This window comes from Ursus americanus, chromosome 19 (assembly GCF_024610735.1).
Source record: "Ursus americanus isolate L20-20 chromosome 19, mUrsAme1.1.p, whole genome shotgun sequence".
Lineage (NCBI taxonomy): Eukaryota > Metazoa > Chordata > Mammalia > Carnivora > Ursidae > Ursus > Ursus americanus.
In genome coordinates this window covers 34,869,797-34,886,314 of record NC_142145.1, presented here as the reverse complement: position 1 = coordinate 34,886,314, position 16,518 = coordinate 34,869,797, and the positions used below count along the sequence as shown (strand labels likewise).

At 43.0% G+C, this 16,518-nt stretch overlaps 1 protein-coding gene across 22 annotated transcripts in view; it reads left to right on the top strand.

The window, feature by feature from the left end:
* FHOD3 (formin homology 2 domain containing 3) overlaps positions 1–16,518 on the top strand; it is a 450,733-nt gene that overhangs the window by 356,876 nt on the left and 77,339 nt on the right. For 15 of the 22 annotated variants that reach the window (XM_045777869.2, XM_087869863.1, XM_045777879.2 and 12 more), the window contains 3 exons: positions 2,538–2,672; positions 6,905–6,955; positions 13,054–13,268. In XM_045777869.2, the coding sequence (XP_045633825.2) occupies positions 2,538–2,672; positions 6,905–6,955; positions 13,054–13,268 (401 nt within the window). The remainder of the gene's footprint in view (positions 1–2,537; positions 2,673–6,904; positions 6,956–13,053; positions 13,269–16,518) is intronic. The other 7 variants (XM_045777870.2, XM_045777865.2, XM_045777877.2 and 4 more) reach the window with 3 other exon arrangements.

Below are 16,518 nucleotides of genomic sequence, written 5' to 3'. Positions count from 1 at the left end.
CTTCAAAGTTTCCAGATGTATTGTCAAAGAAATTTCTCCCATTTTTTCGTCATTATTTTTCTCTCGTTATATTTGTAGTTGTATCTATGTGCTGTTCTTGAATATTGCTTATTCGTAGCTTTTTTCTTGAACAATTTTGACAGAATGTATTATTATTTTTAAAAATTATAAATCAGCTTTGATTTTGTTGATTTTTCTCTATATATCTTGATTTCTCTATTTCATTCATCTTTGTTCATACCTTTATTTCCTTTCTTTTGCCTTCTTTGAATTTGTTCTGTTGCTTTTCAGATTATTGAGTTAACTTCTTTCCTAATATAAACACTGCAGGCAATAAATCTAAGTACTAATATAGAAACATCCTCTAAATCTTGATATATAGCTTTTTCATTATAGTACCCTTTGAATATTTTCTGATTTTCTGTATTTTTCTTCTTTGGCCTGAGTTATTTAGAAGTGTTTACAATTTTCCATTTATATCAATTTTTAAATTTTATTATTTTCGACTCAGTTGCATTGTGGTTAAGAAGGTAGCCCATATGAAACCAATTTTTGGTGTTTCTTTATGAGCTTTGTGGCAGGATTAGTGGTCAGTGTTTGGATGGTCTCTGTGTATTTGAGAAGAATGTGTTTTCTCTAACTTGGGGCATTGGGTATATATGTTCCTTTGTTATGTTAAACTTATTAATCAAGTTGAAAAAAATCTTGTGTCCATGAAATTTCTATCCATCACTGGGTGAGAGGTATAGTAAGCCTGTCCACTCTGTGGCTTAGATTCAACTGCATATAACAGAAAAATAAATAACAGCAACTTAAGCAAGATAGTCTGGATTTCATTTATGTGAAGGAGAAATCAAATTCTATACATGCCTGATTGTCCAGGGCTGATGTCATAGCTCCCTAGTGAGCCTGGAGTTTAGGATTTGGTTACTCCCTTCCTGTAGCTATGAGGAAGGCAATTTCTTCCCTCTACTTCTTCCACCTCTGAATGAGAGCGAGAGGCAGCTCCACTCTTCTAGGGAGAACGGCTGTGGGACTTATGGCAGAATGTGCGTGATACCAGAATCACATCTTTCTCCTGCACTAAGGAACCTTGCGTTTTCCACTAGGCAGGCATATTTTCACTGAGTTCAGGTAGGATTTCACCCAACCAATATTTCAGAAATAGTTGTATCTTAGTTTTGGAATTTTTTTCAATAAATTAAGGCCTTGTTGTCCATACAGATTTGTTTTGTTATTCCCCAGAGGTCCAACAGACTCCTCTTCCCAACAAACTCCCTTCCTTATTTTTCACATGCTTACATAATTTTCCCTCTTCCCACCCATTCTCCTGACTTAACATTTCCTGTGATACCCACCCCTGTGATCCCTCACTGAGGCCTCCCACAGCTGGCTGTCCCCATAATGCCATCTTCAGTGGACAGTCAAGATTGGGAGCTATCACTAAGAGTCAAGTCCTTTGAACATGCTGTATGTTCTTGACTGCTTCTTGACGTAGAATGAAATTTCCTTAATTCCAATCAGATTTCAGACCATTGCTGTGTCTTTTTTCCTTCATCTGTTATCCCAACACCTGTTTTAAGACGACACAATTATCTTGAGGGGGTATATTGAGAATCTGGTGTATGGTAAAATATTTTAGCATATGTAAAATAGAAAACAGTTTTTTTTCCCCTAAAGATTTATTTATTTTTATTGTATTTCATTTTATTTTATTTAAATTCAATTAACATATAACGTATTATTGGTTTCAGAGGTAGAGGTCAGTGATTCATCAGTTGTATATAACACCTAGTGCTCATTATATCATGTAATTAATGCCCATCACCAGTTACCCCACCCCCCTACCCCCTCCCCTTTAGCAACCCTCAGTTTGCTTCCTATAGTTAAGGGTCTCTTATGGTTTGTCTCCCTCTCTGATTTTGTCTTATTTTATTTTTCCCTTCCTTCACTTATGATCCTCTGTTTCTTAAATTCCACATATGAGTGAGATCATATGATGATTGTCTTTCTCTGACTGACTTATTTCACTTAGCATAATACCCTCTAGTGCCATCCATGTTGTTGAAAATGGTAAGATATCATTTTTTTAAACTGATGACTGAGTAAGAAAACAGTTTTAGATTGAATGATGATTCTATAAAGTCTTTCCATAGACACGTTTAAAATGTGTGTGTTTCTCTCTATAGAGAGATAAAGGGAGGGGGAGAGAGGGGATGAACCTGTATTTACATGTTATGCATATTACTGGAATTCTTTTTGATAATAATAGCACCTATTATTGATGACTGCTTATATGTCAAGCATGATGCTTAGTATTTTATAGACATTGCCACCTTCTTGTCCTTCTGGCACATGAAGTGTGTTACTTACCTCCATTTACAGATGAAGATCCTGAGACACTCAGTAATTTTCCCCTGGCAATACCTAGGTACCAGTGGACCAGACCCTCAATTCTAACTGAAGTCTTGCTGGTTCCTACTTGGGTACTTTTAATCACAGGCCAAGCCACTAAAACGTTAACTCTGTATCTTTAGGTCATCACTGAGTGGTCTTCTCACATCATCCTTTAGGCAGCACCAAGAGTCACTGGCAGCGGAGAGAGAGCGGCGGCGGCAGGAGAGAGAAGAAAGGTTGCAGAGAATAGAACGGGAAGAAAGGAACAAATTCAAGTAAGAGAAATTTCAAGATTTTGTAAATAACAAATTGAAAATTAAAGCACATACCTTCATGCTCTGTATGATTCATATGGGTCTTAAGGGTTAGGTAGTAATATGTTTGCTTTAGATTCTGTCTCTGTTTTTAAGGAACAGTAAGACATTCCTGAAATGGGCTAGCTCTGGCTTGTTATGGCCCTCTTCCTCTAACCATATGGCAGGAAGCACAGAAAGCCAGCCAAATACAATTAGGAACTTGTGTATTTTTGGGTCCTCCATTATCAAAAATGGTCTTATCCAGGCCTTCCTGAAGACTGAGAGCCTAATTGTCTTAACTTAATTTGTCATTTCCCCTAAAGCTACTCATGTTTTATTCATATTCTATTGGATGCCAAAAGAAAATGCTTTTCCCACCTTCTGGTTTGCTTCTTTGCTCCCTGTAGCAATCTTCAATATATTTTTTTAAACAATAATCTCTCCTCCTATGAAGGAGAAAGCCATTCTGCTGATTACTCTTTCCTGACACATTTCATTCCTTCTCCTCTTCCTTTCCCTGCTTCCTCTCCTCCTCCGAATCTCTCCCTTTGTCATCTTTCCAGTCATTGCTCCTAGACCTCCTATGTTCTTTCTTGTTTTCATTTCTTACTCCATCTTCATTTCCTGTTTCCTCAGTTCAGTTTCTTTGGCAAACCATATTCCCTTCAATTACTCCCATTTAAATCCACAAAGAATATCAAACATTGTCATTGAGGATTTACAGGTTCAGTAATGTTTTTCCAGAACCCAGGAGAGCATGTGTAATTGTAGAAATGGTGAAAATATAAGCAGAGTTATGAAGTTGCCTTAATTGTAACTCACTATTACATGGAAACAAATATCCCAAGTCTGTGGGTGAAATGCTAATCCTGGCTTTTGTAAGGCTGGGTTAATTGCCTGCAGGAAATAAACCAACATCGTCCTCCACTGTGATTGCATGGCATACCCTGAGCTGTCACTCTTCCCAAATTATACATGGAAATGCCACACCTATATGCACCATTTCTCATGAGGTAACTCTGGAAGTTGTCACTTCTGGAAAGACCCATTTGTAAAACCGCTGGAACAGATTAAATCCTTCCTAATCAGGGATTTCTGAGAGATTTGCATATTTTGCCACCAAGTAGCAGCAGAGAATCTGACAGAAAAACATGGAAGATTCAGAGATTTGTTTACATATAGAAGGATTTTGTTGGAAAAACCTATTAAAACGGGGTGCCAGTTCAGGGGAAGATGGAATATGCATCCTCCGTCCTGTCTCTTCTACTGCATCACTGAATGCAACCAGAAATCATGGACAGAATGCTGAGAGCTCTGATAATTCTGAGCTGTAAAAGGGAGTGGGTGAACTGGGGACAGAGGTTAGTCTTCAAAGTTCCAAGCCAGTGAGAGCGTACCCTTCTTTTCCTCCACTGTCACCTAGTGTGTCGTCAGAGGTACCCCAAAACTCAGAAGCACATACTAAGTGTGAACTAAAAAACTCTAAGAGAAGACCTCTCTGGACCGAGGAGCAGCAAATGGGGTCCTAAGAGTCAGAGACTGGAGAAATGTCTTGTTTTTCCATATTTTCCCCTTTTTTCCTACCCCAGCCTTGAAGCTATATTTTTACAGAAGCACAATGATGGCAGCAGTGTCCAGCCAGGTGCCTAAAACTCTAAGGGAGGGGAACCCTTCCTCTGACCAGAGGAACTGTGACTCCAAGAGTGCTAGGGAAATCACCATTTTTTTCTCTGTGTCATTCTGGCACACTGCAGATGCGTGCAGATGGAGTTACTGCAAGTTGCAGCAGAGCGTAGAAAATAAAGCCCAAGCTTTCTGGCTAGAGCAGCAGGAAGGGAGACCCAGGGAAGCCAGAAAATTATAGGAAATTCACAAAGAGTAGAGAAATCAAGAGAGCACTCCTGAGCTCATCTCCAGTTGTGCACATGTGGCTTAAAACCTGAACAGCGTGCCACAGACTTTGAGAACTAAATAGAGTGGACCACCACTCAGCTCCCAGACTGGCCACTGAGTGGGTACACACAGGGCTTGATTTGGAGAAAATTAAAAATATTTGAAAACTGAGCTAATATGGGAACCAATGTCAGAAGGCAGTCGGAACTTGAAGGCTGAACCTAACCTAGTTGATTGCCTGCTAAAGCATAACAAGATTCTCCATAGAATTCAAGGAAGACCCAGAGTCTCCTTTCAAAATATTTAAAGTGTTCTCAATGCAATCCAAAGTCACTTGTCACACAAAGAAACCAAGAGAATCTTAGAGGAAAAAAGGGAATCAAAATATGCTAACTACAAAAGGACATAGACATCATTATCAGACAAAGACTAAAGCAGCTACTATAAACTTGTTCTAAGACGTAAAGGCAAATACTTTTGAAACTAATGAAAAGATAAGTCTCTGTAAAGAAATAGAAACTTTAAAGAAGAACCACATGGAAATACTTACAGAACTGAAAAATATAGTAATCAAAATGAAAAATTCATTGGATGGGTTCAATAGCGGAATGGAGATGAGAGAAGAAAGGGTCATTAAACTGGAAGATAGAACAATAGAAATATTATCCAATCCAAAAAATGGAGCAAAACATTGGAAAAAATGTACAGTGTCTCAGGGACCCATAGATCAATAACAGAATGCCTCACGCTCATGTAGTTAGAGTCCCAGAAGAACAGGACAAGAGTGCATTGTATTATATATTAAGCCATATGTATGTATGTAGGCAGAGACTGTACTTGTAATTATCCAGTTTGCCCTTGGTCCCAAGTGGGTCTTACTTCTCATTTAAGACACAGAGAGATCCTGGCAAAACAACCCTGTCCAAGAAGGAATGCTGACCATCAGGACAGACCACATACAGCTATTAATTATGATGACTGTGGTTCCATCCTGAAGTCTTAGGATGTGAATGAAAAGAAATTCAAAAAAGGAAATAGGAAAAGCTTTATCAAGTAGTCCCTGAGATGACTCAAATGGCTGACCTTTCTTCAGCCATTTTATTGATTTAGGTTACTTAGTCTTCTTATGCTTTTTCCCTTGCAAATTATCCTTATCTGTTGTTATTTTGTTGAATATGATCTTAAGCTTTCTGGGTTATGGGATGTGTTATTTCTAATGTGGTAAGTGATGAGGAGAGGTGCTTATAAATGATAACAAATCTGGGTCTTTGCTGTGTTTTCTCCTTCTCCTGATCTGCTTTAATTGCTCTGATGTACTGCCCCTTCATATCCTGTTACCAGTGCATGGAGGGGTGGAATATCTTTTTTTTTAAAGATTTATTTATTTGAGAGAGAGAGAGAGCAGAGTGAGAGTGAGAGAGCGCAAGCAGGGCAAGGGGCAGAGGGAGAAGCAGATTCCCCACTGAGCAGGGAGCCTGAAATGGGGCTCGATCCCAGGACTCTGGGATCATGATCTGGGCTGAAGGCAGACGCTTAACCACTGAGCCACCCCGGTGCCCCAGGGATAGAATACTTAACTACATTGTGAGGTCCAGTTTAGAAAACCATGAAGTCATAATTTTTCAAGCAAATAAGAGGTCCATTGAGAAGTGGCTGAACTTAGCTAACTTAGCTAAACTTAGATTTAAGCTGGAATCTCATCAGCAGGAGCAGAGCAATAAACGTTAAAATTGGATGAAGTTTGGCATCTTGGGAGTGCAAACAAGTAAATGTACAAAGCAAGGGCTTCCCATGATCCCTGCAGAGAAACTGGGAGTGTGAAAGGTGAAGAGAAAGAATCCTGCACTGTGGGATGAGTTTCCAAACTGCAGAGTACAACACAAAATGGCCAAGATGCCTGGACCCACTCAGATTTAATTCTTGAGACCAAAGTTGTGGAGCCTACCAGACCTTGATTGGATGTTAATTGTCTCTGAAAGCTATTGCTTGCAATTGACATATGTTACTTGTGTATTGTTTGACATTTTAAAAAGTTTTTTCTTCTTCCCTCTCCCCCATATACCTAAATTCTTCTTTCTTTAATTGTAGAGTCTCCCATGTTCTCATCCCTGTGCTTTTATAAGAAATCCATTGTATTTAGTACTTTTAAAGTATAGCCTTTATATTTGTTGTTGTTTTTTAATCCAATACAACCACTATCCGTTTCTGAGGCAATAGAGTCTTTCATGATACACTGTCAATAATTTCTTGGCAATTCATGAGCATCTAATTCTGTTATTTTCCTTCCCTACTTTGTTTCTTCTGCATATTTCCATTAGCCGAGAGTATTTAGACAAAAGAGAGGAGCAAAGACAAGCAAGAGAAGAAAGGTTTGTATATTTCTTCTTTCCTATTACAACCAAATGGCACTTGACTTTGCATTCTTAACCGAGCATGCTGAGTAGACTGTGTTAATTAAAATAAATAGCTTCACTTAAGACACCTAAGACTTTGGGTAACTGGTATTTTGTAGAATGAAGTGTCCTAGCTATCTAAATTTTCCAAGAAAGTACAGATTTATTATTTAGTGCCATCATGGTGTGAAATATAGGTCTGTTCCTCCAGACTACTCTCCACATGAGCACACTAGTTTTGCATATTGACATATGGTATGTATTTTAAATACCCTGCACTGCCACCACTGAGCCTGGGGTAGGTGTCCGTACTGTGTACTTCCAGGTCACTCCTTCAGAATTCCTTTAACAAATATTTGAATGCACACACTATGGCAGGCGCTAGCTGAAGTGCCGAACATTCCTGAGACTCTTGCAGGATGTGCCTGATCATTTACCTGTCTCCCTACTGAACTGTTCTCAGTTCCTAGATGGCAGGAACCACGTCTCATTTTCCTTGTCCCAGTGCCCTCCACAGTGCTTGGCCCATAGTAGGCACTTAGGAAGGATATATGAAATAAATGAACAAATGAATCCACAGCTTTATTTAAAATATTAAGCTGTAAACTATTTTGTTTTTTCAATTGCCCCATTCTTTGAATCCTAAAATATCCAAAGTAAATGTATTCAATGTCTGATAAACTAAGAGAAGCAAAAGAAACTGTTTTTGGAAGTAAACCAGCAAGGCAAGTTTTGACCTTGTAGTAATTCCATCAACCACCAGATGGCGATAGTACATGGAGCAATGGAAAGGCTGATTTCCTACTAGAGCCATTTGGGAACCTCACCATCTGTGAACTATGCCAAAAAGTGGAATTTTGCTGAATTTTCTTAGACACCTTCAGCTAAATAGTTCAAGACAGTCTGAGGGCAGGGAAGAGTGGAGCCTGCCTGTATCCAATTAAAAAATTAGATGCTTAGGTCAGACTTAGAAAAAAACTATGGCATTGCTTTAATTCCAGTGTTTTATTAGATTATTGCCATCATAATAACCAGTTGTAGCCGGCAAAGTTAGAGCAAAAGAAACAAGAAACTTCTATTTTTTTTTAAAGAAACTTCTATTTTTCTAATTCATACCCATTTTTGATATTGGAGGACATAGACTTTTATTGAAAATGCTGTCGACTTCATGCCCAGGCTTAAGAAACCAAATTTTATTTTTTAGCTTTCCCTCCAGATTCTGCCTTTTTTTTTTTTTCTTTTTCTTTTTTTTTAGCTTTGACAACTTGACTGTCAGGTTATGTCTGCACCAGCAAGGCTTGAAAGCTTCTGGGGAGATATCAAGGCCTGTACTGGCTCAGACTGACCTCAAAATTTCCCCAAACCATTGAAGGCTCCCTCTTTCTGGATATCAAAGCACAGCATCACTTATGCCTGGAAAACCTATACAGAGGGGTGCTTGCCACTTGTCTCCTGGTGCCTCTTGTTCTTACATCAGTCCTTGCCCCATGCCACCCATTTGCCTGGGCCTTCTTCGCCGGTGCAGGAGTGGGCTCTCTCTGGCCTCATGTGGGCCCTATCTCTGCTTACACGGAACGTTATGGAAGCAGCCAAGAATTTCCCTTTGGTTTGGACCAGCCACTTTTCTTGGTTAATTTGCTTCTTGAATAACCTGGTGAAGAAGGGAGAGAGGGATATAAACTTTTGTCTCTGTTTGGAAAGCTATTGGGGCTTTCTGGTAGACCAGGAAAAGATAAGATTGCCAAGTATAATGGGATTCAGAAATGGATGGGGAAACTGGAGATCAGAGGTGGAAAGAGGTTCAGAAGTAAGGAAGAGGACTCCATCTAGAAAGGGTTTTTTAAAAACATTTATTTATTTTAGAGAGAGAGAGCAAGGGGAGGGGCAGAGGGAGAGGGAGAAAGAAACTTAAGCAGACTCCCCACTGAGTGCGGAGCCCCATAGGGGGCTCGATCTCACGACCCTGAGGTCATTACTGAAACCAAGAGTCAGATACTTAACTGACTGTGCCACCCAGGCACCCCTAGCAACTCTTGGTAGAGCCTGGTGTGTTTGTTGGGTCCCATGTCTCTTGCTCTAAATTTAATGACTCCGAGAAGAATGGCCAGAGTCATAGCAGAGTGTTTTTTGAGGTTTGTCGTATAACAAGATGAATGTAGTTTTGCTATTTTGAGGTGTAATGGCCCATTAGATTTTACTTTGATTTATTTCCTATTGTCATTCCATAATCTCAGGCAAACTATTTTATTGACAATGGTGCAGACCCAGAGTAGACTGTTGAAGTGTTACTTCTGATTTTGGGGGGGAGGGGAGAAAGGCTTTATCTGATCATGATTAAGTGATATTCACAAATAATCTTTTTAAGGGACTAAGAAGGAATGGGATCCAGGCTGAGCATATGTTGGGATGGGGTCGGAGCAGGGATTCGTCTGAGGGGGATGGCATAGGAAATGCCTATGACAAGCGGGGGTAATGGGAACAGAGGGCAGGGGGAAGGTCAGGACTGAGCTAGGATTGGAGAAATGATGCATGAAGGTGATGAGTGAAGCAGTAAAGAGGATTCTGAGCATTGCTTAGCAGGTCTGAGGACAGAGTAGAACTTAGAAGGAGCCAGATTTTGGCTTAATGTAAGGGAGAGTTCACAAGTAGGAGAGTGGCAGGAAAAGTCATCTGGAAGTAGGTTTAGGTTAAGCTCCGGTCAAGCAGTTTCTGTAGAGCCCTGTATATGTTCCCTCGACTGTCCTCCCGGCCCCTGCAGCCCATGACCTTGGTGGATGTGTGAATTCATTCCTAAGGTTTGTTTGCCTGTCTCTCCCACCGAGCTGTGAGCTCCACCAGGGTGGGGGTTTTCTTGTTTATTATGAAGTCTCTCGTACCTATGGCAGCTCTTAGCACATGACAGGCACTCACCAAATGTTCAATAAATAATGAAACGCTGAATGAATAAACAAAAGATACGGGCAGAAGTAGGATAAATGGGAATGTTTAGATGAAGGTGGGAATGGTGAAATGTCTTTCCTTGAGGCTGTGGTCTGTGGGTAGAAAACCCAGTGCTTTGCACACAGGAAACTTAAGGAGAGTCTGTTGGTTGGGGGTGTGTCACAAAGTCACAGGGACATACGACCATCCTCACATGGGCTGCCGTTCTCCTGGGATCAGGTACTGTTGGGCCTCTAAGGGCGCTCAGAGTCTGTCTGTAAGGGAAGGTTGAGACATAGAGCGAGCTTCTTCCCCAAGGACTGCCAAAGGTTGACGGGGTCAGGAGAGGTTGCTAAGCTACTCAGCAGTAAATGCCAGGGGGCTTAGCCCTTCCCAGGCGCACCGGGTCCCCTCCCCTCTCTGGCCTGTTGCAAGTGGACACTGGCACTGCTTTTTCACAAAGATTTAGTTACTCTTGACCTCGGCGCCCCTGTCCCTGCCATTTTTAAATGTCTTTAATTGTAGGGGCCCCTGGGTGGCTCAGTCTGTTAAACATCCGACTCTTGGTTTCGGCTCAGGTCATGCTCTCATGGTCGTGAGGGTCCACACCGGGCATGGAGCCTGCTTAAGATTCTCTCTTTCCCCCTCTCCCTCTGCCCCCGCTCTCCTCGTATGCGTGCACTCTCTCTTTCTCTAAAAAATAAATGAAAAGTCTTTAGTTGCGGCAAAATACACATAACATCAAATTTACCATTTTAACCATTTTAAGCGTATCAGTTCAGTAGTGGTGGGTATGGTCACATTGCTGTGTGATCCATCTCTAGAACTCATTTCTTCTTGTAAAACTGAAACTTGATATCCATAAAACAAGTCCCCAGGCCCCCTCCCCTGCCATTTTTGTCTACCAGCTAAGCCTCCTCAGAAGAATTCATATTAAGTCCTCAGCACTTCCCATGTCCTGTAGCTCCCCTATGGATGAGATCTCTGAGACGGAGGGTGTGCAGGAAGCCTCTGAGTCCTATCTGTCCAGACGCTGGATGAACAACCCCTGGCAACCTCTGGAAAGTGGGGTGAACCCCACGTCCCCGCTAGTCTGGCTGCCTGCAGGTAGGGGTGTGGAGAGGCCAGGCCCAGGGCTGGGCCACCGGAAATGAAGGTCATAAATGGCTTGTCCTCCTGGCCTGAAGCCTTGGGCCTATGTAGGTCTCTTTGTCTGCACTCCGTTTCTTGGCTGCCCCTTTCTCCTGTGGCAGAAGGCTTGGACTCAGCATGGGGATACCTCCCACCCCCCTCCTGGGCTCACGGCAATTCCCGGGCCAAGGGTGCCTCCACCTCATTTAGAACATGCCTCCTGTTGGGGCTCTGACTCTTGCCCTCAAGGTCCCTTTCTTCCAAGATTCCACAGCCGGGTGGTTTTCCTTGCGGGTCTAAGTTAAGTTCAGATAGCTTCCTTGTGTTACCTCTCCTACCTTTTGAGAGGTGACGTTGTTGGCGAAGAAAGTCCAGAGTTTCTAAAGCTTTCTCTCTGGGCTGAGTTCCCACGCCCTGTCACCATGAGGCAGCTGCTCTCCCAACCATGCCCCAGACGTTGGGTATGCGGACCCATCACAGGTCTTTTGTCGGCAAGTGAAATCGGTGTGTTTGCCACCCTGGGCCTCCACTGCTGCAGGGAGACCCCTGCAGGCGGGGCACTCTCTCGCAGGCCCCTCACTGCATGCCTTGCCTGCTTCTCTTCGGCCTGCAAATGCAAGGCGCCGAGGGAAAGAACAAAGGATGGTAATCTTCTGTTCTCAGAAATCCTATTAGCTGCTTGTTGAGAACAGACACACACATGTGAAAAGATGACTAAATATGCCAGGCAGTAAATGTAAAATGCCATCTGAGTTGAATGGACTACATATCCGACATGAGTTCAGAGGCAAGGCCAAGATCACTTCCAGCTGTGGTGGTCAAGGCAGGCCTTGCTGAGGGAGACACGCGTGCGAGCCTGGCCTGTGGGGCAGATGGCCTTTGGACTGGCAGGGAGAAGGGGTGACGACCGCGGACAGACAGCCGTGGGGGAGCCACAGCCACCTTGTGGATGCATGCAGAATGCGTGCTTTTTCAGTGCATTCTTTTTAAAGTTTTCGTAGATGCACTCTGCCTTTCTTATGCGGGTGAACTTGGAATGCCGTGTGCGGTGTCTGGTGGGGGCTTCGGTGGGCTAGAGTTGGGGGGCTTGCCCATTGGGAGGAACTGAAGCAGTGAATCTGGACAGGTGTGAGTGAGGGTCTGGAAGAACCTGTCTCAAAGGGTCGTGGTTGGTAAGATAGAAACCTGCTACAGCTGAATTCGTAAATTTATTTCTGAACAAATAATGGTGGGTAAAATTAGCAGACATCTGGAAGAGGCACGTATTTCAAAGTTATTTTGGTCTGATCTGTAAAGCACACTATGAGGACTATGATTGGTAGCTGGTCTTAATAAACAGTTAGTGGGTTCTGCCTGCCTGAAATGCAAAACAGATGTATCTTTGTTCTTTTAAACTGACTTTGATGAATAAACTATATGTGACGTCAGGTCCAAGCTATTGGCTGTCTGAGTCCTACTCAGAAATATTTTAGAATATAAAAAAGTTTCCATGGTCGACACTGAGAGAACAAAGTGAATTCCAGTCGCATTGCTGTTAGCATTGAAGCAGGTTCAGAAATTCAGGGAGGGCTTCGTCCAACAACCCCTTTTGGTATTTTGGGGGCATTGTTTCTCTCCGCCGCACCAAGGGCCCCCTCCCATCTCACAGCTGCAAGCTCTGAGTGCGTGTGGTTTTCAGCTGTCACTGCTGGGGCTCTGTAATGGGCATTATGGCTGTTTTGCTTATTTGTACAAATGTTTCCTAAAAGAGCAAAATCGGACTGTGCAGCAGTGATCCAGTATCTGGAGACTGTGTGATGTTGCCATTTCTCCCAATTTGTTTGGTTATGAATGATGCGGGGTTTTTAATCATTAGCATCTTGGCTCTGCTGGCTGTTCTTGGCAGACTGGCCCTCCAGCCAGCCCTGAGCCGTGCTCCGTGCATCAGGAAACCAGCTCACTCTGCAGGTGTCTCAGCCATAAACAAGCATCAGCCACGGGCTCCTCTTTCTTTTTACGGAAACCCTTTGGAATTTAACTTTCAGATACAAATACTTGGAGCAGTTGGCAGCCGAGGCGCACGAGAAGGAACTGAGAAGCCGGAGCGCGAGCCGGGGCAGAGGTGACCTCTCCTTGGACCTGACCTCCCCGGCAGCCCCTGCCTCCCCCACCCCTCTGCGCCGTAGCCCTCCGTGTCTAGATTCACAAGAGGCTCTCCCGGGATCTTCCTCCTCTCCAGGAACACCTCCGCATCCCCAAGGTGAGTGCTGGGAGGGCACAGGGAACTCTGATGGGGTAATTCACGTGAGGCTTCTGGGCAGTAGGGACCATTACTACGTGCAAAGTGGTATCAAGTAGTAACGAAGGGTAAACTCAGGGCAAATGCACCACACTAATAAACCAGCTGCCTTCAGAGCTGCTTCTATTAAAGCAAAATTATGTGTGAAGATTGTCAGTGCACGGTCATTGAGAAGGGAGAATATTGAAAACAAGGCTTACTTGGCCATTTCTTCCTAAATCACAGGGTATTAACTTAGTACTCTCTAATTTGGATATTATTTATTTATTGGCTCTGCCCAATGAAGTGACCACTTTAGAATGTTCTGACCTTAGGAATTGTGGGTCTGTTTTCAGTTAAACTGATGGAGAATAAAATTAAAGCAAGCAAGGAAAAAATGTGGACCTAGTGGAAATAGAAGTTAAACATTGAAGCAGAAAAAAAGGGAAGATAGTAGCGATTACTGGCACGTGTGGTGTGGGTGTAGATGCTTGTGTGCAGACAAGCTCTCCCTGGAGAAATTGTCTGTCATCTTAGCTTTATTTGGAGAAAACAATGTTATACACTGCAGCCTGAGAGCATCAGCTGTTTTCCTGATTGCTCTGAGGACGGTGGGTCCATTTTCTCAGACATTAACAGAGAGGATAGGTCTTGGGTACTACCATCTACACTGCGTGTTGACGAGCCTGCAGCTAGCACTATTCAGCATGACCGGGTGTTATGGCTTGCAGCCTGACCGAGGCTTAGCCAACTGAAGACAGCAGAGGAGCTCAACTTTTAACTCTCAGAGGGCTGACTAAATATGGCGTCAAGTTTAGTTTCAACAAGGCAGGACTGCATGACCTCAGCAGGATGGATGGAACGGAACAATCTCATCTGTCCGAGTCTTCGCTGGCTCTCCAAGCCTTGGGGCTCATTCTGCAGGAGCAGGCTGGCTTCCCTGCAGCTTTCCGTCATGTCCAGTTCCTGCTGGTCCCTGAGCCGTGGAACATTGTCCCAGGCAGATGGCTCGGTCAAGGATGAGTAATGTCGGTCTGAAAATCCCGAGACTCGAAGAATCAGGAAAACAGACTGTTCTGTGACAGCTCTGTGCTTTCCAGACCCTGCCTGGTATCCCTGCTCTATCAGGATTGTGGTATTTCCAGAGGCGAGATGAAAAACATTCCCCTGCAAAGTTGTGGTTCAGCACTTAATCTTGGGACTTTTAACTCTAAGAGTTGTACCCTCTCTAGTTTACGGAATGGTTGTCTAAACTGGGAAATACGGAGCAGCCCCGAGTCAAGAGAGAATTGTTGGTATATATAAATATTGTTTGTCCTTAAAACTTTTAGTCTTCTTGATGTTTGTGATGAGAAGACAGTTCCTCAAATATTTTGCCCAGTGATGGTCAAACTTGAGGCTGTTCTATCCAATTAAAAAGGCAGAATAAAGTTTTTAAAGATTTTATTTATTTGAGAGGGAGAGCGAGCGAGCAAGAGAGAGAGAGAGAATGAGTGGGATTGGGGAGGGGAGGGGGAGGGAGAAGCAGATGCCCCACAGAGCAGGGAGCCTGATGCGGGACTCGATCCCAGGACCCTGGGATCATGACCTGAGCCCAAGCAGATGCTTGACCAGCTGAGCCACCCAGGTGCCCAAAAAGGCAGAATATTTTAAGCTTCAGGAAGAACACAGAAAATACTTGAGCTACGTGCCATATGCATTGGAGGAAAATAAATTTATTTCAGTATGTTTTCAGAAAGATTAATAGTAAATGTCATTTTCCTCTCCGGAGAAGGGACTCAGAGAAAATGTTTGACTGAACTCACGCCACATGCATCTGAAATAGGAATACTGGGCTTGAAATGAAGCCTAATTACAGATTAATGACATAGCATCGTATGACGTTTGCTTTGTCAAAAAAAGCAAAGCAGTGGTTCTTGTGGGATCTGGACAAGCTGTGCATCATACGCTAAGTACTTACCCAAACCAGTCGGAACCAGCAAAGTAATCTGACGTCTGTGTTCCAGTACATCCCTGAATTATACAGTGGCAGTTACAAGCGTATGACAAGAGGTTGTCTGAGAAAGGTGCCGAGACTGCCTTCTGATTTAGACACCTTTGCCCTTATGGCAGAAATACAGAGTCGGGCTGGCGGCAAGGTTTTTCTCAGCCTAGCTTGCTATTGTTCTCTGAAACATTCTACTAGCCACCAATTCACGATCTATTCTTTTTACTGGGTCCCATTTTTAAAGGCTCAAAGTAATTTTTTGCTTCTCCCTAATGTTTACAATATCCCAACATCTGGGGGAAGAATAAAAAAATCTAATTCCAGATGCAGATGTTTGTCCTGCTCCGAACACCTGGCACTGTGTGGTCTACACGTGCCCGGGTTGACTCACTTTTTCATTCTCTCTGCTTGTGGAATCATATGAGGATAATCTTCACACTTGTGTAGTGCTCTGTCCCTCCCTCCCAAATGCTACTATTTAACACGTCCTTGGGCATCTGAGGAAGCAGGGGAGATGCTATTATCCATATTTTACTGAGACTCAAGTAAATGGAAAGGGCCACCATTTGCAGATCTTCTTGGCACCATCCTGGGAGTAGAACCCATCTTTTCACGCTCAGTGCAGCCATTTATGAGGGCATCATGGTACCCTAATATTTGTGGTGTTCACATTAATGCCACACCATCCCTCTGCTTTGACCCCTTCCCCAATATCTGCAAACGTTGCAGCCTACATTTCAGAGTTATGTCTGCAAAGAAAAGGAAAGACAGATATTTGTTACTGAATGATATAGATTTCAGTATTAAAGGTCAATTTATGGGTTTTTTTTTAAATTAAAGAGTCTGGAGAATTGTTAATAGCAGAAGATAGGAAAACATTAAACACTTCTTTACCTTTGCTCTTACACAATGTATTTAGAAAGAAGGAAGGGTAAATGTGAAAATAGCAATAGCATTAGGTGCCATCTAGTGAGACGCTTCAGCCAAAAGCCTTCCCAGCTAAATCTGCTGTAACTTTTGTATAACTGAAGCCCTACCCCTACCATCCAGTCAGTGTGTGCTTGAATTACTTTTCCATCTGGCCCTCTTGTGGCTCACAGCAGATGTGTGTCCCAATGCTGCCTAGACTTCATGGTGATGGTCTGAATATTTTTCCTCTGTGTGAAACGACCAGGCCCAAGTGAGGAACGAACAAATACACGTGTTCTCATTTGTACTGTGCTGCAATTAATGGAGACAGTCAGC